Raw genomic sequence first — 23,090 nt, 5'->3', positions numbered from 1 at the left:
TGGAGGCTGGTGCCGCCAAATCCCCCGACCCACCCCCCAGGAGAGGGAGCAGAAGAAGACACTGCGGGTGCACGAGAAGATGACCTACTCGTCCAAAGTGTCTGCCAAGCACACCAGCCTGCGGCGACAGCTGCAGCTGGAGGACGACATGGAGGACCAGGAGGCACGTGCAGAGGCTGAGCAGCTTCAGGCCTTCCACGACAACATGGCCTGGAAGCTCTCCATGACCAAAGGTGCCACTCCTCCCTCCCCCACATTGGGTCTGCGCCGCCAAAGAGCAGTAGTTTAAAAGTACTTGGAGAGGAACGGCTATGGTGCAGTGGGGAAAGGGGGTCTTCTCTGCCTAAGCCCTGCCTCCACCATCACAATGATCAATTCCAGATGGAGTCTAAAAGTCTCTGAATCCCAGTATTGCGTGCATTCTGAATGTTGACCAGTGAATGCAGGATGTATAAAATAGGCATTTAACTTGGAAGTGAAAAGCATCAACGTGGAACTAGATTTCCTGGGTTCAGATCTCAGCTTCAGTATTTAATGGCTGCACCACCTTGGGCAAGTTAGCTAACTCCTTTGCACTATAGTTTCCTCTCCTCACTGATGACAGTACCAACCTCATGGTTGTGAGATTCAACATCTTTAGACACTGCACGTAGTGAGAAAGAACTGTGTGTGAGAGAGCTGTTATTTTCTGACCCAGTAGGAAATCTTAAATATTGAGAACACACTAATAATCTATCAACACAGATGATAAAGTATAACATCACTAAGCTAGAAAGAAACAGTTGAGATCAGAGAGTCCTGGAACCCAGTGCAACTACAAGTGTGCTGGTTGTGACTATAACCCTGACACTCATGGCTTGTTTTTGGGGTACGAAGCACTGAGCTTGCTGTGCCAATTGTTTGCCAAGCTCTGCATGGAGTTGTACAGAGCACGTGTTTCCTTTCTTCCTCCACGTTCCATTCCTAAGACCTAGCAGAGGCAGGTGGCACCTGAATAGGGAAGCCTGGACCAGGCAGGGCAGGTTTAAGCACAAGACTCGTCAGTTTCCCAGCTTTAGCTTCCAGTAAGGAGATGGGCCTTCCCCAAGGTAGAACAGGGAGGCAAGGGTCTAGTGGGCTCGTTGCCAGGCATCTAGACTTAAAACAGGACTCCTGCACCATACCATGTGCATCTGGAAGGAAGAGGATATGAGACACAAGACAGAGAGCCACATGGTTCTACAGCCCTTTCCACAGTCCCTAGGCTCTCCAAAGTTGAGACATGTCTAGAGTTTCCTCTCCAGAAAGACCAAGGAAACAGGCACGCCCGGCTCTTGGCCCCACTGCGCTGCCTTTCTGCCTGCACTCTGAGAGGTTGCCCAGGTGTCAGCCATGATTTCTTCCTGCAGTTTAGACTTAGCTGCTGCCCAAATTGAGCCCTGGGGGCTTAGGGTACCCCAAGTAGAGATCATGCCGCCCCACTTTTCTCTCACCACCCCCATTCGGATCCTGGCCAATAGGCCTTTTGTTATTAAGTCCAGCTTGGTGAAATTTCCAGGGCAAGGGTGTCCAGAGTCTCATTCCAGGTGAGAAGAGTGCTACAGCAAGAGAGATTCTTCCCACCTGGACCGGTCTCCAAGCATGGAGATGTAATATATCAGCAAAGCCTTCTCTCCTTTTGCTGGAGACACGGCCCACTCTCCCATGGTCTCCGTAATAACCTGGGCCTTGCAACAGAGCACTGCATAGGGAGCAATTGACTGGTTCCCCACTAACTGGCTGTGTCCCCTTCCTCTGCCACGGGCCTGGGTCTCTCTCCCACTGCCCGCCCCAGGCTCTAGATGCCTCCCTCCTCTCATTGCAGAAAAGAAAGGGGAATCTGATAACATAAACAAGTACATCAACCAGAAGCGGCAAATGTTCCTCATCCAGGTAGGCCTTGCTGCTCCCACGTCGGGGACCTGGGTGGACTGTCCCAGTGAGGAGTGTGACTCTTGCTCTGGTGGTCCCAGTATGCCCTGGATATGAAGCGAAGTGAGATCCAGCGGCTGGAGATGCTGGTGACTAAGGAGGAGGCGGAGCTGGAGCGAGCTGAGAGGTCCCTGGAAAAGGACTCGGCCCTGTTCGATAAGTTCCTCAGGGAGAATGACCGCCGCTCTGTGCAGGCCCTGAAAGCGTAAGCCTGTGACACCAGGGGCTGGCTGGCCATGTGCCACCCCCACTGTCCCCTGGGCCAGTGCACACCCACCCAACCCAGCCGGGACCCGGTCCCTGACCCTAATCTCTGACCTCACCTTTACCTCGACCCCGACCCAGGTCCCTGGCCTGAGGGCAGTGTGGACACTCTTCTTTAACACTCTGAGTTTGGCTCCCTGCCCCCACATACCCTCCAGGGCGGAGAAGGAGACCAAAGCGAAGGTGGCGAAGATCACTGAGATTCGCGATCTGACCATCCAGATCAGGAACATCAAAAGGTGAGGTCAGAGGCAAGCTGGGCCTGGGCTGGCTTGACCACATTTTCCTCCATCGCTCTCCCCCAGCTAAAGGGAGCCCCACACAATGCAAACCTTATCACTTTACCACCGAACTCTAAATATCTCAGGGCTTCGAAGCACTGTGGTCTGCTGCCCATCTTACAGGTGAGGTGACTGAGGCCAGAAAGCCAGAGATTCAGTGACTTTTCCAAGGCCACATCACCAGGAGACAGGGCTCACATGGCTCTGGGCCCCTGGGCTCCACCTTGGGAGGGGGCAGACAGAGTCCCTGAGGGCTGTACCTCTGGGAGGTCTACCCCACATTGGTCCCTGCAGGGTGGGCATTCTTTCCCTGACATGGCAGTGTTCCTATGTCTGTCCTGTTTGGCCAGGGTGTAAAAGGGGTCCCCTCTGGAGGGGCCTCTCAGTGGGCAGAGCCTGACTTCACCTGTCCCCTCCCCGGTTCTAGTGAAATCTCCAGTTTTGAAGACATACTGCAGCATTATAAAGTCTACAAGAATTTCCTGCACAAGTTGTCACCCAAGGAGTGGTTGGAAGAACAAGAGAAGAAACACTTGGCTCTCAAAAAGGCCAAGGAAGTCACCAAAGCCCCCAAAGAGTATACTCTGTTCTCCACACAAGGGGACAAAGGTAGCAGAAAAGAGAAGACAGGTCCCCAGGCCCCCTTGTCCCTGTGCCCAGCTCACAGGGTCCTTGGAGGCGTCCAGGCCATGGGCTTGGTCCCTGCCAAACTCTGCAGAGCCCCAGACGGGCAGCAGCCACCTCTTAGCTAATCGTGGCTCAGCCCAAGCACCCACTTGAGGAAGAGGGTCTGGCTCTCAACTAAAACTCAAGGGGCTTTCCTCCTATGCACGTCCCTCCTGCCACTGAGGGGTCCTGGGAAGCCCTGTGCCCCTAAGCAATGTCAGTGCAGGCCTGCTTCTAGCAGAGACCATCTGGGACCCCTCCCTTGCTTCCTGTAGGACCAGGGATCAAAGGCAAGAAAGTCTCCAAAGGTATGTGGCTGCCCCGGGCTGGAGGGGCACTGCTCCAGGCTGGGGCACATGGAAACCACTCCTCTGCTTTCTCCAGAGAGTCAGAGCCCAAGGAAGTCCTGGAAAGTGCTACAGGTGATACGGGCGGGGCAGATCCTATCTGGCGCCATCAGCCTCCAGCCGGGCAAGCAGCCCAGTGTGAGTGGCTGGCTGGACCCCAAAGGGTGAGTAGGCTTGAGGGGAGCTGTAGAAGTGGGTAGGGCCTGGTGCAGAGTGCTTCTCAGTGGCTCCAGTCCAGAGGCTCCAGGATGGTCTCCCCGAGGGGAGAGTGTGCGGAGGGCTGTTCCCAACCTGGAGGGTGTGTAGTCTGAATTAAGCTGGAAAATCAAAAAGCTTCCTCCACAAAGGTTTATTTCTTCCTGATTCAGTAAACTTAAGCCTACGGTGGTCCATTTGGGTGCTAATGAACTAGTCAAATGTGCAGAGATGAGGGCAGCCAAGTGGGCATGTGGAACAGGATGGCACACACCCTCACATACCCACACTAGCCTTCTGTGGCCAGAGAACGCCAGCCCGGGGGCCAGAGCTCCAGAGCCATTCAAGGGAAGCCAGAAGTATAGACTTCTGTAGAAAATTACCCAGATTTAAGTGTGATGGTTACTTTCAAACCTTCTAAAAAACACGATGAGAGACAGAAACCCCAAACAGATCCATGAGCCAGTGCAAGCCTGTCCTTCCATGGAGGGCTGCAAGGCCAGAACTGTCCCCATCCCACCTACTCCACCCACCTTACCTGGTTCATAGGGTGGGCATATGTTTAGCTGCTGGGTCACACAGTTACTTTTCTTCCTTCGCTGAAGCATTCACAAAAATCAGGTATAAGCTGAGAAATCTTATCCCCTAGTTCTCATGCACCTCCTTCCAGGCTGTTGGCCCAGGAAGCCATGGGCAGCACTGCAATGAGTTTTATTATTTCCTGCATGTCCTTCTAGCAATTTTTATGCAAATAGGATGTTGAACCCTATGAAATTGCTGTGTTTGTCTGTCAAAAAAGTACTGGCGTGCTTATGATTCAACCTACATACAAGCAAAGGTGGTTTTCTTATGCTGATCCTTCCTTTCATGGGGGAACTGACACTTCACGTCTCACTGTTTCTCCATTATATATATAATGTTCCACATTATAGTGCGTCATCTGCGTTACTCAATCTACTGAGGAATTATTATCTCATCTAAAAAACATTTTTACAGGAACATCTAGAATAACGTTTGACCTAGCCAAGTTGACACATTAAAATCACTGTCACAGAGGGGCTCAGAGCTGGGTCTGCCAGCTGTGCAGAATTGTTCCAGTGTCTGACAGCTCCATCAATTAAGGGCAGGCCTCCTTCTGGGGGCAAGTTCCAGCTCCAGTGACTCTTGCCCCATAGCTCCTCCAGCTCCTACCTCTGGGACCACTGAGCACTTCTTGGACACCTCCTGGATTTCTTCCTGCAATTCCCCTGACACTCCACACACAGCCGCTGTGTTCTCCAGCAGTGACCAGTGACCACAGGGCAGAGCTCCTCCTGCCCCACCTCCACTGCCTCCCTCCCCACTGCCTCACCCCAGATGACCCTGTTCCCTTAGTCCTACAGCTCAGCCACCCCAAACCTTAGCACCTCATGGAGGGCCACCCACATGACAGGTGAAGAAACTGAGGCACAGGGCAGCCAGGTAGAGTTGGAACCCTGGTCTCTGGCTCCATAATCCACCCTCAGGTCCAGGGCCTGCAGAGGCCAGGAAGTTCCTGCAAAGCAGTGACGTGATCAGAGGTAGGTCTTTTCCTTGTTTCCCTCTTATGTTGAGGTGTTATTGATATGTCACAAACCAAACAAATCTTAAGTGAACACTTGACTTTTTAGACACATGTATACCCATGTGATCACACCCAGATCCAGATAGAAAACATTCCCAGTGCCCAGAACTCCCTTGTGCCCTCTCCCAGTCAGACCTCACACCAGAAAGTGACTGCTGTTTTGATCTTGATCACCCTGGAACACTTTTCTTGTTCTTGAATTTGATGCACTTAGAAAAACATCGCTGCTCTATGGGTGTAGATCTTTTCATTCCGCACCCAGCTGGCTTTGTGCAGCCACAGGCTGTTCTTTGCTTCTGTTTTGTGTCCCACTGTGGAAATAAGCCCCATTGTCTCGGTCCACTCTCCTACTGGTGATCATTTGGGTTGTTTCCAATTCTTGTCTATTTTGATTAAAGCTGCTGCATACATTCTTTTACTTTTCTATCTGAGCACTATTTCATGCATGAGCATTATTTCTGTTACAAATAGGAGTGGAATTATTGGTTCATAGGGTGGGCATATGTTTAGCTTTCGTAGCTTCTACCACACAGCCCTCCACAGTGGCTGCCCTGTTATACCCCCGCTAGCACGCGTGAGAGTTCCAGCTGCCCTACTACTACCTCACCAAATCATGGTATTGTCAGTACCTTCCTGTCTAGCTGTTATGGTAGGGTTGTTTTAAAATAGAGTGTATTGATAGGAAATTTGAGGTTCAGTAAAGTCAGTAGATCAGGAGATAACTGCCATTGAAAAGATGGTTAGCTACTCAAAGTTCCCAAAGGAGGAGGGATGCCACACCCTGGGCCACCTGGGAAAGCAGCAGGGTGGTCAGGAAGCAGAGAGAATAGGGGAACTTTGGACAGGAGACTTTACTGTGATTTCTGCAAAAAAGAACAGATGAAGCAAGGTAAGCAGCTTAGGATAAGCTGGTTTTAATAATTTCAGGGATCTGTGGCTGCCCCAAGACGTCTGGGACCTGACCCTGGGTGATTAGGCAGAGAGACAGTGCCTCCAGTGTGAGAGATTGTGCTGTGGGTTCTGGATTAGTTGTTCTGCATTTGAAAAGTACATTCAAGTGTGTTTGTCCATCTAGGGTCAGCAGAGCCCCAGATGTCAAAGCATCAGAATACAGAAAATCAAAGGAGGTTAAATACAGGGATGGAGTGGTGTTTCATTATGATTTTAATGACATTTTCATGATGAAAAATGTGGCCATTCAGCTATCTTCCTTTGTGAAAAGTGTCTGTTCAATTTTTGTACATTTTTATTGGATTGTTGGCCTTTTTATTCTTGTTTGTTTTCTATTGGTGCTGCCCAGTCTCTCTTGCCTTATCACCCTCTTTTTTTTTATGAGTATCGATAACAGGAATTTTTTAAAACTTTTTATTTATTTTAAGTGTGTTTTTCCAGGACCCATCAGCTCCAAGTCAAGCAGTTGTTTCAATCTCGTTGTGGAGGGCGCAGCTCACAGTGGCCCATGTGGGGATTGAACCTGCCACCTTGTTGTTAAGAGCACGGCGCTCTAACCAACTGAGCTAACCAACCGTCCCAGGAATTTCTTTTCTTTTGTTAAAGTTTATTGAGGTGACAATTGTTAGCAAAGTTGCATACATTTCAGGTGGACAATTCTGTAATATATCATCTATATATCACATTGTATGTTCACCACCCAGAGTCAGTTCTCCTTCCATCACCATATATTTGATCCCCTTTGCCCTCATCTCCCACCCCCCTGTCCCCGTACCCTCTGCTTATTACTCTCTTAATGTTATCTTTTGAGTCCAATTTACCAATCTTTGCTTTTATGGTTGATGCCTTTTGTGTCCTACTTAAGAAATTTTTGCCAACCCCAAAGGCACTAAAATAGTCTCTTATGCATCCTTCTGGAAGCTTCGTGGTTTATCAGCTTGGATGAGGGTGGTGGTAGTGGGGATAGGGACAATGGGTGGCCTGGGAGCTCAGAAGCCTCCTTCTCACTGTCCTTCATGGGGTCTGTATCTTCTGCTCATCCCCTTACATGTCCTGTCCTTCCTTCTCTACAGCAGGCTGGTCACCCCTCCCATGGTTCTGTCTCCCATTGTTTCCTGAGCTCCAGGCTCATATGGACATCCTCTCCCTCCTTAGATGTTCTCCACACTCAACCTCCTATGTCCCAAACTGATGCTTCTTAGGCTGGAAGGGGACCTGAGAACTATCAGTTTGCAAGGTCACATTCATCTTTATGAATTATGGTCATGCCTTGTGGAGAGCAGCCACCATTGGTGGGCCAGGAACATGCCATGCGTTAACTCTGATCTCTGCAATGCCCAGCCGATGGGGGATATTTCCAGTTCAGTGTTGAATGGAGGCTCCAAGAGGTTAGGTACTCAGGCTTCCTCTGCCTAGGTCGCCCATCAGCCCTGGAGCTCCCACTATAAGGCCCCATGTTGGGACAGTCCCTGAGAATAGAAGTCTGGGAGCACACTGGTCTGGATTTGCATCTGGACCCCTCCACCTATTAGCCAGGTGACCAGAGCCTCTGAGTACAGTTGTGGCCTCTCCCATAGGGCTTTGCACTTATCACCTTTCCACTGTAGGTAGATAAGGACCTGGAGGCTCTCAGATCTCAGCCCAGTTTCCTCTGCTTGTGAGTCTGCCCTGACTGCTTTTTGGCAAGCAGAACCTGCACATTCAGGATGGGGGCCCAGGCTGAGGCAGGCGAGAAGGGCAATGAGAGCAGGTCTGGCTGTCAGGCAGAATTGGTTCCACATCTGTGGGGCCTTCCAGGGCCCCGTGCTGAGTGCTCAAAGCCCACACCGCCTTTCCCACATTCCAGGGGCTGGCTCAGAATGGTCCCTGCCCTTGTGGGCTGCTCAGGGTCAGTCGAAGATGGCTGTTAGTGTCACAGGATAGCAATGCAGGCCATCAATGACAAGTGCCCGGGCAAAATCTAGATAGGGGAGATGGGCATAAAAGGCCCTGAACGTGGCTTTTAGAAAAAGGATGGCAAATGGAGAGGGTCAGCCCTAGCAGTGGGAGCCACAGTTGCCAAGGCCCTGAGGAGGGTCAGCACCTAGAGAGACAGGAAGGGAGCTTGCAGGGCAGGAGGAGAATAACCTTGGGTGGTGGGGAGCCGAGGACTGGGAAGGTGGCAGGGCCCCCACAGCTCCTGGGAGGAGGCCAAGTTTTATTCTAGCTGGAGTGAAATGAGTTAATTGAATTTTGAAACTATCCCCCAGGCTGCTGTGTAACAGCTGGGGGTCCAAGAGGAAGCTGGTACCACCACCAAAGCAACTTGTGTGATGGATGAGGAGGACGAGGGGTATAAGGGTGGAGAGATGCTGTGGCGACGCCAGGCGTCTACACCACTGCGATGGGGCACAACAGCCATCGGACTTCTGTGCTCAGGTTGGGCCCTGGCGCTTTGACCCCACATCTCTCCACAGGTCGAGTTCTGCCCTCCCTGTGCAGGAGGACTCAAACAGTGACGGGGAGGTCAGTGGCCCTACTCTGGGCGGGGCTTGTGGGAGCCAGAACCCCCCCACCCCCCCTCTACACACACACACACACACACACAAATGCACTGCTGGTGCCTCGCACACATGGCTCTGTTTGCAGGAGCTGGAGCTATATTTCACGGAGCCCCAGCAGCTCCTGGACATCTTCACAGAGCTGGAGGAGCAGAACCTCTCACTGATCCAGAACACACAGGAGATGGAGGAGACTTTGGAGGAGCTGAGCTTCACCATGAAAAACACCCAGCTCCTCATGTAGGTCTCACGTGGGGCTGCCCAGGCCAGTGGGGAGTGGGCTTTGTCACAGGCTGTCATCCTGGGACCCACACAGCCACTGGGACCTGGGCTGTGTGGCCTCCCACCCCCCCGTCCATGGCCCTAGCCCTTACCTGGCTTCAGTTTTCTGGAAAGCTCCATTTGAAGTCTTATAGGCCTGGCTCAGATGAGAGGGTGTGTCCTATTGGACTGAGGAGCTGAGAGTCATGGGAACCCAGGAGCAGCCTGGGAGTAAGTCATGTGGGTGTAGGCACACCAGACTGGTCCATCCCCATCCTGAAGCATTCTGTAGCCAGAGAGGACATCTCCAAGGACCACCTGGGTGTGTTCTTCTGCTGATATCAGGCCCAAGAGAGCTGGGCTAGGTAGGGTCAGGCTGGAGCACTATATGAAGCCTGTTGGGAACAAGGAATTCACTCCCAAACACAGATTGAGCACCTCTTCTGGGTCAGGCCTGGGTCTGGGCCCTCCAAGGATAAAGCACGGCCCTGTCTCATGGAGCTAACATTCCATGTGGGCAGACAGACAGGTAGGCTCTCAGATTTGACTTGTAGATATTGACACATTCTAGGAGGAAAATAAAGAGAATGCTATGAGAAGGAAGCTGAAGTGGAGAGTGGTAGCATATGGGTGGGGGCAGAGGAGGCTTCCCGGAGAAGGTGTCCTTTGAGCCAGGCACTTCCTGAATGATGGGAAGCCACAGGGTGATATGGGAGAAAAGGGTGACAGGCAGAGGAAAAGCAAGTGCAAAGGCCCTGTGGTGGAAGCCAGCCCAATGATTTAATAAACTACGGGAAAACTATGTTCCTGAGTACCCATGTCTTGCTGGCCCTTGTCTTGCCATGGAGAGTCTCCTGCTGGGAGTCTCCAGAGTGATGTGAAACCACCAGCTCTCAGGCAAGATTGTATTTCCTAGAAAGCTGAAAGGTAGCAGAGACACACAGAGAGATGAGCTGGGGAGAGGCAGGCAGCTTCCCAGATTCCTGGCACCTGTCAAGAGGACACATGCATGTACACGTAAACCTCACAGAATCCTGGAGGTGCTGTCCAATAGCTGGTCTTCAGGCCACTGAGTCACTTCAACAGCTGAGCCAACCTGAGAGCACCAACACTTTATTTCCAGGGGATTCATATCCCATATGCATTTAACTTCCATGAACTGAACCACCCTTTCTCAGGGAAAAAAATAAAAAAACTGTAAAAAGGAAGATAATTTCTTAAGGAAGAAATTATACCAGTTCTGTGTAACCTCTTCTAGATAATAGATACTTCCTATCTCAGTTTATATGACCATTATTATCCTAACACCAAAACCAGACAAAAGCATTACAAGAAAACTACAGACCTGTATTTCTCATGACCATAGATGTAAAAATCCTCAACAAAATATTAGCAGATTGTATTCAACAATATATAAAAAGAATTATGTATTATGACCAAGTGAGATTTTTCCCCAGGTAGGCAAGGCTGGTTCCATTTGAAAATCAATCAACAAGCTAAAGAAGAAAAAGCACATGAGCATATCAATAGATGCAGAAAAAGCATTTGATAAAATCAAACAACCATTCATAATAAAAACTCTCAATAAATTAGGAATAGAGGGGAACTTCCTGAACTTGATAAAGCATATCTATAAAAACCCTACAGTTAACATCATACTTAAAGCTTTCCTGCTAAGATCAGGAACAAGGCAAAGCTGTCCTCTCTATCTATTCCTTGTCAACATCATACTGGAAGCCCTAGCTAATACAGTAAGACAAGAAAATGAAATAAAAGTTATATAGATTGGGAAGGAAGAAATAAAGCTGTCGTTGTTTGTAGATGACATGATTGTCTATGTAGAAAATCTGAAAAAATCGACCAAAAAAACCTCCTCTAACGAATAAGCCACTGTAGCAAGTTCATAGGATACAAAGTTAATATACAAAAGTCAATCACTTTCCTATATACCAGCAATGAACAAGTGGAAATTGAAAACAAAATACCATTTACATTAGCACCCCAGAAAATGAAATGCTTAGGTATAAATCTAACAAAACATGTACAAGATCCTGTTTCTCCAAAAATAAGACCTAGCTGGACAATCAGCTTTAATGCGTTTTTGGAGCAAAAATTAATATAAGACCTGGCATCATATTATATTATATTATATTATATTATATTATATTATATTATATTATATTACCTGGTCTTATAATAAAATAAGACCGGGTCTTATATTAATTTTTGCTCAATAGACGCATTAGAGCTGATTGTCCAGCTGGGTCTTATTTGTGGGGAAACATGGTCTATATGAGGAAAATTACCAAATTCTAATGAATGAAATCAAAGAACTAAATAAAGAGATATTTCATGTTCATGGATAGGAAGACTCAATATTGTCAAGATATCAGTTCTTCCTAAATTGATCTATAGATTCAATGTAATCCCAATCAAAATCCCAGCAAGTTATTTTGTACATATTAACGAACTGATTTTAAAGTTTATATGAAGAGATAAGAGACCCAGAATAGCCAACACAATATTGAGGGAGAACAAAGTTGGAAGACTTCCACTACCTGACCTTTATTATTAAGCTACAGTAATCAAGACGTGTGGTGCTAACAAAAGAACAGACAAATAGATCAATGGAACAGAACAGAGAGCCCAGAAATAGACCCACACAAATATAGTCAACTGATCTTTGACCAAAGGAGCAAAAACAAAACAGGTATTCCCTACTTTCCAAAAATTCTCGTTACACCACTTTGCTTTTATGAAAGACCTACATTATTTATTACCTGTTTTCTCTGAGAGAAATCCAAAGAGGATTTTCTCTTTTACAAAAAAAGCGGTTACCATACTAATGTAGGTCTTTTGTAAAAGTGAAGTAGCATAATGCGAACTTTCAGAAAGCAGGGGATACTTTTTGCTGTATACTATTTCAACTTATGGAAGGCTTCAGAGGAACTCTCCACTTTCAGATAGTGAGGGAAAATCTATATAATGGAAACCTTTTCAACAAATGGTACTGGAACAACTAGACATCCACGTGCAAAAAAAGAAATCTAGACACAGACCATAAATCCTTCACAAAAACTAACTTAAAATGGATCATAGACCTAAATGTAAAATGCAAAACTGTAAAACTCCTAAAAGGTAACATAGGAGAAAATCTGGATGGTCATGGGTATGCTGATGACTTTTTAGATACAACACCAAAGCAATAATTTTCATTAAAGAAAGAATTGATAAGCAGACTTCACTAAAATTAAAACTTCGGCTCTATGAAAAGCAATGTCAAGAGACTGAGAAGACAAGCCACTGGCTGGGAAAAAATATTTGCAAAATACATATCTGATAAAGGACTGTTATCCAAAATATACAAAGAACGCTTAAAATTCAACAATAAGAAAAGGAACAACACAATTTTAAAATGGGCCACAGACCTGAACAGACACCTCATCAAAGAAGATATACAGATGGCAAATAAGCATGTTCAACATCAGGTGTCATCAGGGAATTGCATCTTAAAACAAAAATGAGGCAGATAGTACTACACACCCATTACAGTGGCCAATGTCCAAAACTGACATGAGCAAATGCTGGCAAGTATGTGGAGCAACAGCGATTCTCATTCGTTGCTGGTGGGAATGCAAACTAGTGCAGCCACTTTGGAAGACAGTTTGGTGGTTTCTTACAAAAGTAAACATACTTTTACCATATGATCCAGCAATCGTGTTCCTTAGTATTCACCCAAAGGAACAGAAAACTTATGTCCACTCAAAAACCTGTACATGGATGTTTATGGCAGCTTCATTTGTACTTGCCAAAATTTGGAGGCAACCAAGATGTCCTTCTACCTGTAGGTGACTGGATAGACTGTGGTACATCCAGACGATGGAATGTTATTCAGCGCTAAAAAGAAATGAGCTATCAAGCCATGAAAAGACATAGCGGGGCACCTTAAATGCATGTTACTCAGTTACAATCTGAAAGGCTACACACTGTATGATTCCAACTACTGGACAGCCTGGAAAAGGCAAAGCTATGGAGACGGTAAAAAGATCAGTGGTTGCCAAGGGTTAGGGAGGAGGAAGGGTGAATAGGTGGAAGATAGGAGTTTTAGGGCAGTGAAACTATTTTGTATGATACTGTAATTGTGGGTACATGTTACCCATTTTTCAAAACCCACAGAATGTACAACATGAAGTGTGAACCTCATGTAAATTATGGACTTTGGGGGATAACGATGTCAGTGTAGGGTCATCGATTGTAAAAACACCACTCTAGTGCCGGATGTTGATAGTAGGGGACGTGGTGGGGTGCAGAGGATATTTGGGAAATCTCTGTACTTTCTGCTCAATGTTGCTGTGAACTAAAAACTGCTTTAAAACATAAAGTCTCTATTTAAACAATATATATAGCAGTCAATGATCAGCCTGTTCCAACAATGGAAGAAAGAGTGTCTGTGTCAGAGACAGTGTACCCAAAAAATCCCAGGAATGTTCACAACAAAATTGTTCATACTAAGAGCCAAGAACTGGAAACAACCCACATGTCCATCAGCAGGTGAGTGGATAAACAAAATGTGGTATATCCATACGATGTGCATTAGATTTCTATTGCTGCTGTAACAAATTATCACAAACCAAGTGGCTCAAAAGAACACACATTTATTCTTCTATAGTTCTGGAGGCCATAACTCTGAAATGAGTCTCAATAAACTAAAATCAAGGTGTTGGCAGGGCTGCACTCCTTTCTAGAGGTTGTAAAAGAGAAGCTTTTTCTTGTCTGTCCCAGCTTCTAGATGCCACCCACATTCCTTTGCTCCCTTCCATTTTCAAACCAGTAATGCCAGTTGAGTCTTTCTCACATAGCATCACTTGACTCTCTTTCCTGCCTCCCTCTTCCATTTATAAGGACCCTTGTGATTACGTTGGTCACAACTGGATAATCCAGGATAATCTCCCCATCTCAAAGTCAGCTGGCTAGCAACCTTAATTCCACCTTTAACCTTGGTTCCCCCTTGCCAAATAACATATTCATAGGTTCTGGGATTAGGACATGGACATGAAGGGGGCCATTACACACCATGGAAATCTACTTATCAATAAAATGGGACAAATTGTTAACACAGGCAACAACATGGATGGACCTAACAAGCATTATGCTGAGGGCAACAAGACAGACATAGCCAGGCTATGTCTTCTATTGTGGCATCTCATAAGTTGCCATCCAGGTGGTGGCTAGCCTCCAGTTATCCCCAGACTGCACTCGGGAAAGGCGCCACTTCCCAGCTCATTCACGTGGCTGTGGGTAGGATTTTAATCCTTATTGCCTATTGGCTAGAGGCCACCCTCAGTTCCTTGCCATGTGGGCTCTCTGATACGGCAGCTTGCTTCTTCAAAGTGTGCAAGACAAAAAGCTAGCAGAGAGAGTCTGCTAGCAAGATGGAAGTTGATCTTTAGTAACCTAATCACTTAAATGACATCCCATCCCACATTCCATTGGTTAGAAGCAAGTTGCTGGGTTCAGCACACGTTCAAGGGCGTGCATACCTTTGAGGAGGCTGGTGTCACTGGGGGGCCTTCTGAAAGTTCCATGCACCATATGGGCAAAAGGAATCTAGAGTGAGAGATATTGGCCCATAGTGCCTGCAGCTGGGGAAGGGAGAGGATCAATATGAAGGGGCATGAAGAATCTTGAAGGGTGATGAAAAGGTTCTATATCTTGATATGTGTGTCCTGACACAGGTGTATAAATTTGTCAAATTTCATTAAACAGTACACATAAAATGGGTACATTTTATGATATGTAAATTAAACCTTCATAAAACATTATTTGGTGAATTTAGGACTTTTCAGGTTTGACTTTGTCACTAGCCTCTGTATATTGACTGGGCACATAAGGGTTATAAGGCAAGCCATCTTCTGCCAAAACAAGGTCAACTACAACTGAGGTGCCACATTCTATGGCAAGTACTTTCCAGGGCCAACCTGTGGCTGAGGCAAGAACTTGTGTAGGCAGTCTTAGCAGCCACGCTAGGCACCTGCAACCCATGGCTGCCACTCAGACATGGAAATTAGACCCCATGCCTCAGGGGAAAACCAGTCTGCACATCTGCCAACAGCCCAAGCTCCATCTTGACACTCTATTAAAATGGCACAACTCATCTTAAGTCTGCAGTACTGGACTCGCACTGACTTCCAGCTTTAAGGACAATCAAACAGAAAAATGTCACCAGAAATATGAGAAAGTACATTCATTAAGGGGATAGAAATCCAAGTAAATGTAGATACTGCAAGAATTAGAAGAAACATCTTAAGTTCTCTCTCAAGAAGCTGCTCCCCTGCCACCAGAGAGACCCATCCGTGCACAGGAAAGCTCACGGGGGTTAAGATTACAATGGGGACTGGACACGGCCAGCAATCAGGTCAGCAAAGGGGAAAACGATAAGCTGGGACAGCTCCCAGAACTCTGAGAACAAGATGAAACAACAGGAGAAAAGTCAGGACCCCACAGAAAACATCTGTAGGTGATGTGTGCAAGGAATTCCAGGAGATGAGGACAGACACAAGGAAGAAGAGAAAGCCAATACAAATGAAAACTAGCCTGGACTGAAACAAAGGCCAGGCAAAAGTACACGGAATGGGGCTCACACTGAACACCTCCTGTGGGGTTAGAGAGCAAGAAGAAAATGCCATGATGCCAAAGCAGACAAAGGAAACCAACAAAACACAGGTACTTATAAAGGAACCAGAACTAAGTGTGCGTCACTCGTTTCCTCTAGAATCTTAAACGCCAGGATTTAGTGGAGTATCACTGTCAAGTTTGTCGGGGTGAGAAGGGTCTCTATTTCATTTTTTCTTTTCCTTTTATTGTGATAAAATCCACGTTACATAAAATTTACCCTCTTAAGCATTTCTAAGTGAACAATTCAGTGGTATTCAGTAATTCACATTGTTATGCAGCCATTACCACCTTCCGTCCCATAACACTTCATCTTGCAAAACTGAAGCTCTATACCTATTAAACAATAATCCATTCTCCCACCCCTCAGGCCCTGATAACCAACATTCTACTTTATTTTTATGCTTCTGACTATTCCAAGTACCTTATATAAGTGGAATAATACGGTATTTGTCTTATTGTGACTGACTTATTTCACTTAGCATAATGTCCTCAAGGTTCATCCATGCTGTGGCATATTGCAGAATTCCCTTACTTTTTAAGACTGAATCATATCCCATTGTAAGTACAGCCCACATTTTGCTTACCCAATCATCCTACAATGGACATCTGCGTTGCTTCCACATTTTAGCTATTGTAAATAACGCTGCTATGAACATGTATACACATACTTCTTCAAGACCCTACTTTCAATTCTTTTGGGTATATATACCCAGAAGTGGAATTGCTGAATCATGATAATTTTATTTTTAACTTTTAAAGGGACTGCCATACTGCTTTTCCACAACAGCAGTACCACCTCCAGGGCACAAGGGTTCCAATTTCTCCACATCCTTGCCAACATTTACTGCTTTCTGTTGTTTTTTACAGTAGCCATCCTAATGGGTATGAGGTGGTATCTCATTATAGTTTTGATTTGCATTTGATTTACATTTCCTTCATTTTCAAGTGCTTATTGGTCATTCACATACAAGGTGTGATTAAACAATATGGTGAAAGTTTAAATTTAAACAATGTATTACAGTAAAAGACCATTAATACCCCTCAAAATATTACTCCTCGTTTTCCACCCACTTATCCCATTGTTCTTGCCACTTTCTGAAGCAGTTTTAGAAGTCCCCTATCATGAGTGTCTTTAGTTGCACTGTCATGGCTGCCTTGATTAAAAAATGTTTACCTTTCATGGTCATTTTGACTTTGGGGAAGAGCCAGAAGCCCTATGGTGCCAGATCCGGTGAATAAGGAGGACACACAGTAATGTTTTTATTTGACAGAAATTGCCATCTACCAGAAGCGATGTGTGACACAGAGAGTTGTCATGATGGAGGATGATTTACGGCACACTTTAAAACACACCTTCTCTCAACTGTAGCTCTCACCCGACTGAGTGCACCGAACAAGTTGAGACTAAGGTTCGACATGCCACTTCCCGTATTGAAGATCCCCACCTTTCCATTGGATGGCACTCGACAGCATTCACCATATTTTGTGACCACAACGTGTGTCACACATCGCTTCTGGTACAGCAATTTCTGTCAAATAAAAACATTACAGTGTGTCCTCGTCCACCTTATTCACTGGATCTGGCATCATGCAACTTCTGGCTCTTCCCCAAAGTCAAAATGACCATGAAAGGTAAACATTTTGAATAGTTTCAGGACATTAAGGCAGCCATGACAGTGCAACTGAAGATACTCATGAAAGAGGACTTCCAGAACTGCTTCAGAAAGTGGCAAGAATGATGGGATAAGTGTGTTTGAAGCGAGGGGGAGTGTTTTGAGGGAGATTAATGGCAATGTGTCTTTTACTGTAATAATTTTTTTTTAATTTAAACATTTGCCATATTGTTTGATCACACCTTGTATCTTCTTTTCAGAAATGTCTATTCAAGTTTTTTTCCTATTTTGAATCAGGTGTTTGTTTGTTTTTTTGTAGTTACTGAGTTTTAATAGTTCTCTATATATTCTTGATTATAATACCTTAACAAATATGTTATTTACAAATATTTGCTCCCATTCTGTGGGCTTTTACACCTGTGAATAGTGTCTTTTTATGCAAATTTTAAAAATTTTTCATGAAGTCAAATTTGTCTATTTTTGTTGTTGTTGCTGCCTATGTATGCCTTTGGTGTCATAGCCAAGAAATCATTGCCGAAATCAATGCCATGAAGGTTTTGCACTATGTTTTCTTGTAATAGTTTTATTGTTTCAGATCTTAAATTTAGGTCCTTGATCCATTTTTAGTCAATTTTTGTATACAAGTTTTGGTAAGGGTCTAACTTTATTCTTTTGCATGTGAATATCCAATTTCCCCAGCACCATTTATTGAAAAGACTATCTTTCCCCCATTGAATGGTTTTGGCACCCTTGAAAAAATTATTTGACCATATATGTGAGGGCTTATTTCTGGGTTCTCTATTCCATTGGTCTACTTGTTTATGCCAATACCACACTTCTTTGATTAGTGTAGCTTTGTGTTAAGCTTTGAAATCATCAGGAAGTGTGAGTCCTTCAGTTTTGTTCTTTTCCAGGATTGTTTTTGGCTACTTACAGTCACTTGAGTTTCCATTTGAATTTTAGGATGGGTTTTTCTTTTTCTGGCAAAAAAAAAAAAAGGAATTGATAGGGATTGCATTGAATCTGTAGATCACTTTGGGTAGTATTCGCAGTTTAAGAATATTGTCTTCTAATCCATAAACATGGGCTGTATTTCCATTTATTTATGTCTTTCTTTCAACAGTGTTTTGTAGTTTTCATTCTATAAGTCACCTTCTTGACTAAGTTTATTCCTAAGTATTTTCTTCTTTTTGATGTTATTGTAAAGGAATGTTTTTTTGTTTTTCTTTTCAGATTATGATTTTTTTTTCAATACAACTGATTTTGTTGACTCTGTTGAGTTCATTTATTAATTCTAACAGCTTTGTTGTGGAATCTTTGGGGGTTTCTACATATAAGATCATATCATCTGCAAACAGATAATTTTACTTCTTCCTTTCCAATTTCAATGCCTTTTATTTATTTTTCTTACCTAATTGCTCTGGTTAGAACTTCCAGTACTATGTTGAATAGCAGTGGTGAAAGTGGGCATCTTTACTATGTTCCTGATCTTATAGGAAAAACTTTCAGTCTTTCACCATTGAGTATGATGTTTGCTATGGGTTTCTTATATATGGCTTACATTACGTGAAGGTAGTTTCCTTTTATTCCTATTTTGTTGAGTGTTTTATCATGAACGGCTGTTGGATTTTGTTAGTTCCTATTTCTGCATCAATCGAGATGCTTCTGTGAGTTTTTTTCCTTCATTCTGTTCATGGGGTATATTACCTTGATTGTTGTACTTTAGAACCATCCTTGCATTCCAGGAATAAGTCCCACTTGGTCATGTTGTATAACCCTCTTAATATGCTGCTAAATTCTGTTTGCTAATATTTTGCTGAAGTTTTTGCATGAGTGTTCATAAGGGATATTAGTCTGTACTTTCTTTTCCTGTGGTGTCTTTGACTGGCTTTGGCATCATTGTTATTCTGGTCTCATAGAATGAGTTAGGAAGTGTTATTCCCTTCTCTTCAACTTTTTGAAAATCTTTAAGGATTGGTATTAGATTTTTTCATTACTGATTCAATCTCCTTACTGGCTGTAGGTCTATTCATATTTTCTACATGATTTAGTCTTGGTAAATTTTGGGTTTTCAGGAATTTTTAATTTTATCTAAGTTGTCCGATTTGGGGGGCTACAATTGTTCATAGTACCTTATAATCCTTTTTATTTCTGTAGAATCAGTAGTAATGCCCCCAATTTCATTTCTGATTTTAGTATTTTGGTGTTTTCCTTAGTCCATCTAAGCTAAAAATTTGTCAATTTTGTGGATCTTTTCAAAGAACCAATTGTTTTTCTATTCTCTATTTTGTTTTTCTCTTCTAATATTTATTATTTCATTACTTCTTTTAGCTTTGGGTTTAATTTGTTCTTTTTCTAGAAGTTCTTTATGTTGTCAAGTTAGGTTGTTGATTTTCAAACAACTTTCTTTTTTTTAAATGTAAGTGTTTATAGCGATAAATTTCTCTCTAAGCACCACTTCTGTATTGTCCCATAAACTTTGGTATGTTGCACTTTAGGTTTCTTTCATCTCTGATTTCCATCAGCTTTTGTTTATCTGGGAATGTTTTCACTTCTTCCTCATTTTTAAAGGACAGTTTTACCAGACATAGGATTCTTGGTTGACAGTGTTGTTGTTTTTTTTGTTGTTTTTTGTTTTTGTACTTTGAACGTTATCAACTGTCTTCTGGTCACCAAAGTTTCTAATGAGAGATCTGTTGATAACCTATTTAAGATCATTTATATGTAATGATCTTCTCTCTTGCCGCTTTCAAGATTCTTTGGCTTTGGCTTTTGGTTTTTCTGTGACAGTTGATTATAATGCGTTTCAGTGTGGGTGTCTGATATCCTCTTATTTTGAGTTCCTTGGTGTGTGTGTGTGTGTGTGTGTGTGTGTGTGTGTGTGTGTGTGTGTGTTTGGTTTTGGTTTTTTATGGATGTTTACATTCATGTCTTTCATCCTATGTGGGAAGTTTTCAGTCATTATTTCTTCAAATATTTTCTCTACACCTTTCTTTCTCTTCTTCTTCTGGGACACCCAAGATGCATATATTGGTCCTCTTGATGATGTTCCACAGATTCTTTAGGCTCTATCTGCTTTTCTTGTCTTTTTCCTTTCTGTTCCTCAGCCTTGATAGTTTCCATTGTCATGTCTTCAATATCACTTATTTTTCTTCTTCCTGCTCAAATCTGCCTTTGAATCCCTCTAGTGAATTTTTCATTTCAGTTATTGTACTTTCAGCTCCAGAATTTAGTGTATCTCTCACCAGGTTTTCTTAGGGAGAGTTTCTGTTGATTTCTTTCCCTCTGAGCAGGCCATGCTTTCTTGTGTTTGTGTGTGCCTTGTGATTTTGTTGTTGTTATTGTTGTTAAACATTGAACACTCAAATCTAATAATGTGATAACTCTAGAAATCAGATTCTCTCCCTACCCCAGGGTTTTGTTTGTTATTGTTTTCATTTGAAAGTTCTCTGTGCTGAGCCTGAAGTATAAACTTAAGGTCATTTTAGTTTTTTTCTGAAACTTTCCCTGGGCATGCACAGTCATTTTCTATTTTTCCCCATATACACTGTTGTTTTTTAATATCCTTGGTCTTTAGTATCTGGTTCTCATAAGGGGAAAAAGAAAAAAACAATGAAGGGGATGGGAAGAGCACCAGCCCTTAAGTTCCTTGGAAGTCACTGCAGCCAAGGAGGAGGAGGTTGCAACTCTGCGGCACGGGTGCAACAATGGCTACCTGTTTGTCTGCACCTCTGTAATCAGAAGCACCAACCAGTGGTCAGAACACAGATTCCCAGTATTTGAAAGACATGGTCCTTTTTGCCCACCCTAGCTCCAACAGGCTGTGCAAGCAGCTCCAGGAAGTTTGCACAGCTGCCTGCCACATGGCTGGGAGTGTTGGCTGGGTAGCTGCTACTATGCTCAGAGCTGACATTGACTGAAATTAACTGCAATTACTGCCCAAGGCTTCCCCTGGAAGTTGCAAGTGTTCAATAGACTCCAGCATTCCAAAATGGTTTTATCAGATTCTGCCAGTGTGATTGCTGTCTAGATTGGGGAGACAGATTCCTGCTGCTTCCTACTCTGCTATCTTCCTGTATTAAAAATATTTTGTTTTTGTTCTTTTTGCTGCTATTTCTGTAAGAAACTCTCACTATTTTGTTTGGTCTTCTGAATCTTATTCACATTTCACATTGGTTGTTTTCTTTAATACCACTCTAGTAAACTTTCTGGTTATGTTTCTAGGTATTTATGAAGGAATCTTCTTTCTTGTTACTTTTTCAAAAACTTCTTATAACTTCTCCAATCCATCCCAATAGCTCTAAGAAAATTTCAAACATATAAACATACAAAAATAGAGAGAGTAGTATAATGAGTCCCCAGTCCCATCACCAGCTTCAGCAGTGTTCAACTCATAGCCAATCTCCTTTCACCTGGACCCTACTCACTTCCCCATCTCCCTTTATTATTTGGAAGCAAATTCCAGGCCCTGTATTATTTCATCTGTAAATATTTCAGTAGATATCTCTAAAGATAGGGCTCTTTAACATAACCTCAATACTATCATCATATCTAAAAAAAACCACAGTAATCTTTAATATTTAGTATCCATAATCCATAAGTGATGGTGTTTTTAAGCTGTTTGAATTAGAATCCAAACAAGATCACACTCTGCATTTGGTTGCGTCTTTAAATCCCTTTTGATCTATAGGTTCCCTCTTCATTTTGTTGTCCCCCTGCAGTCCACTTGGAAAAAACCAGGTCACTTTTCTGGCAGGAAAGTGCTCCTCAGACTCTGTGTGCTGGACTTCCCCAGGGATCTTGTAAAATAAAGTCTCTGATGGGGCAGGTCCTGGGCAAGGCCTGGACTCTGCATTTCTGACAAACATGCAAGTGATATGCACACCAGTCTGGGGATCAACACTGAGCAGCTTGTTCCAAGTGCCTCACCTCTGCACTTCCTGTAAATTGCAGGTGGGATCTAGCTGAGGAGAAAAGATTGTGACCCAATAATTTTACATTTAAAGAGAACTAGTAGGGGGAAATTATCCCAATCACCTGGAAAAAAAATAGAAAAACAAAAAAACACCACACCATGTCCATATAATAAAGAAGGGTAGAGGTGAAGCAGCACAGTGCCAGCTGGAGCATAGCACACTGACCAGTTAAGCCATTGAAAGTGAAGGATTAAAAATTAGGTTAAAGCCAAATGCAATCATGTATCCTTTATGAGAGGTGCCACTGACTCCAAATGCATGTTCCTGCAGTGGGCACTCAGGGTTGGAGGGCAGTTGGGCCTGACACCAGGAAGTGCTCTCTGTTGTCATCCTAGGAGACCTGCTTGTGCCCCACCAGTGCCCAGGCAGGTGTGGTGTGTGTGTGAGTTGCATGTGGCTCTCTGGCTACCCCCTCTGAGCCTCGGCCTAGAAGAACCAGCCAGACCAGCTCAGTACCCCTCACACTCACAGGCTTCTGGTTTCAATCCTTGGCCCCACAGCTGTGGCCTGCACGTCTGTGGCAGTGCATGTGACAGACCATGGGACCCCCAGTGGGCAAAACACCAACTGCCCATGGCACTTTGCTTAAGTTGAGAAAATGTCAGTAGGTTCTATCAACAAATGGATAGCCACAAAATCATTGTGAGGGTAGGGGGACACCTACGAGCCTCCCAGGCATGGCTGGCGAAGTGGCCAGAAGTCCATGTGGTCACTATGACCAGGACTTGCGTGCAGCTGCCTGCACTGGGTGAACTAATGCTTGAGCCG

The 23,090-nt window shown here is 44.2% G+C and overlaps 1 protein-coding gene across 3 annotated transcripts in view; it reads left to right on the top strand.

Moving 5' to 3' along the window:
* The window catches only part of CFAP100 (cilia and flagella associated protein 100), a 72,154-nt gene that overhangs the window by 43,949 nt on the left and 5,115 nt on the right, over positions 1-23,090 (top strand). For 2 of the 3 annotated variants that reach the window (XM_033087928.1, XM_033087927.1), the window contains 9 exons: positions 41-233; positions 1,844-1,911; positions 1,992-2,155; positions 2,373-2,453; positions 2,923-3,104; positions 3,437-3,469; positions 3,546-3,672; positions 8,714-8,762; positions 8,886-9,037. In XM_033087928.1, the coding sequence (XP_032943819.1) occupies positions 41-233; positions 1,844-1,911; positions 1,992-2,155; positions 2,373-2,453; positions 2,923-3,104; positions 3,437-3,469; positions 3,546-3,672; positions 8,714-8,762; positions 8,886-9,037 (1,049 nt within the window). The remainder of the gene's footprint in view (positions 1-40; positions 234-1,843; positions 1,912-1,991; positions 2,156-2,372; positions 2,454-2,922; positions 3,105-3,436; positions 3,470-3,545; positions 3,673-8,713; positions 8,763-8,885; positions 9,038-23,090) is intronic. The other variant, XM_033087929.1, reaches the window with a different exon arrangement.

Source organism: Rhinolophus ferrumequinum, chromosome 19 (genome assembly GCF_004115265.2).
Source record: "Rhinolophus ferrumequinum isolate MPI-CBG mRhiFer1 chromosome 19, mRhiFer1_v1.p, whole genome shotgun sequence".
NCBI classification, from domain to species: domain Eukaryota; kingdom Metazoa; phylum Chordata; class Mammalia; order Chiroptera; family Rhinolophidae; genus Rhinolophus; species Rhinolophus ferrumequinum.
The sequence above is the reverse complement of the archived record's forward strand: the minus strand, read 5'-3'. Positions and strand labels throughout refer to the sequence as shown.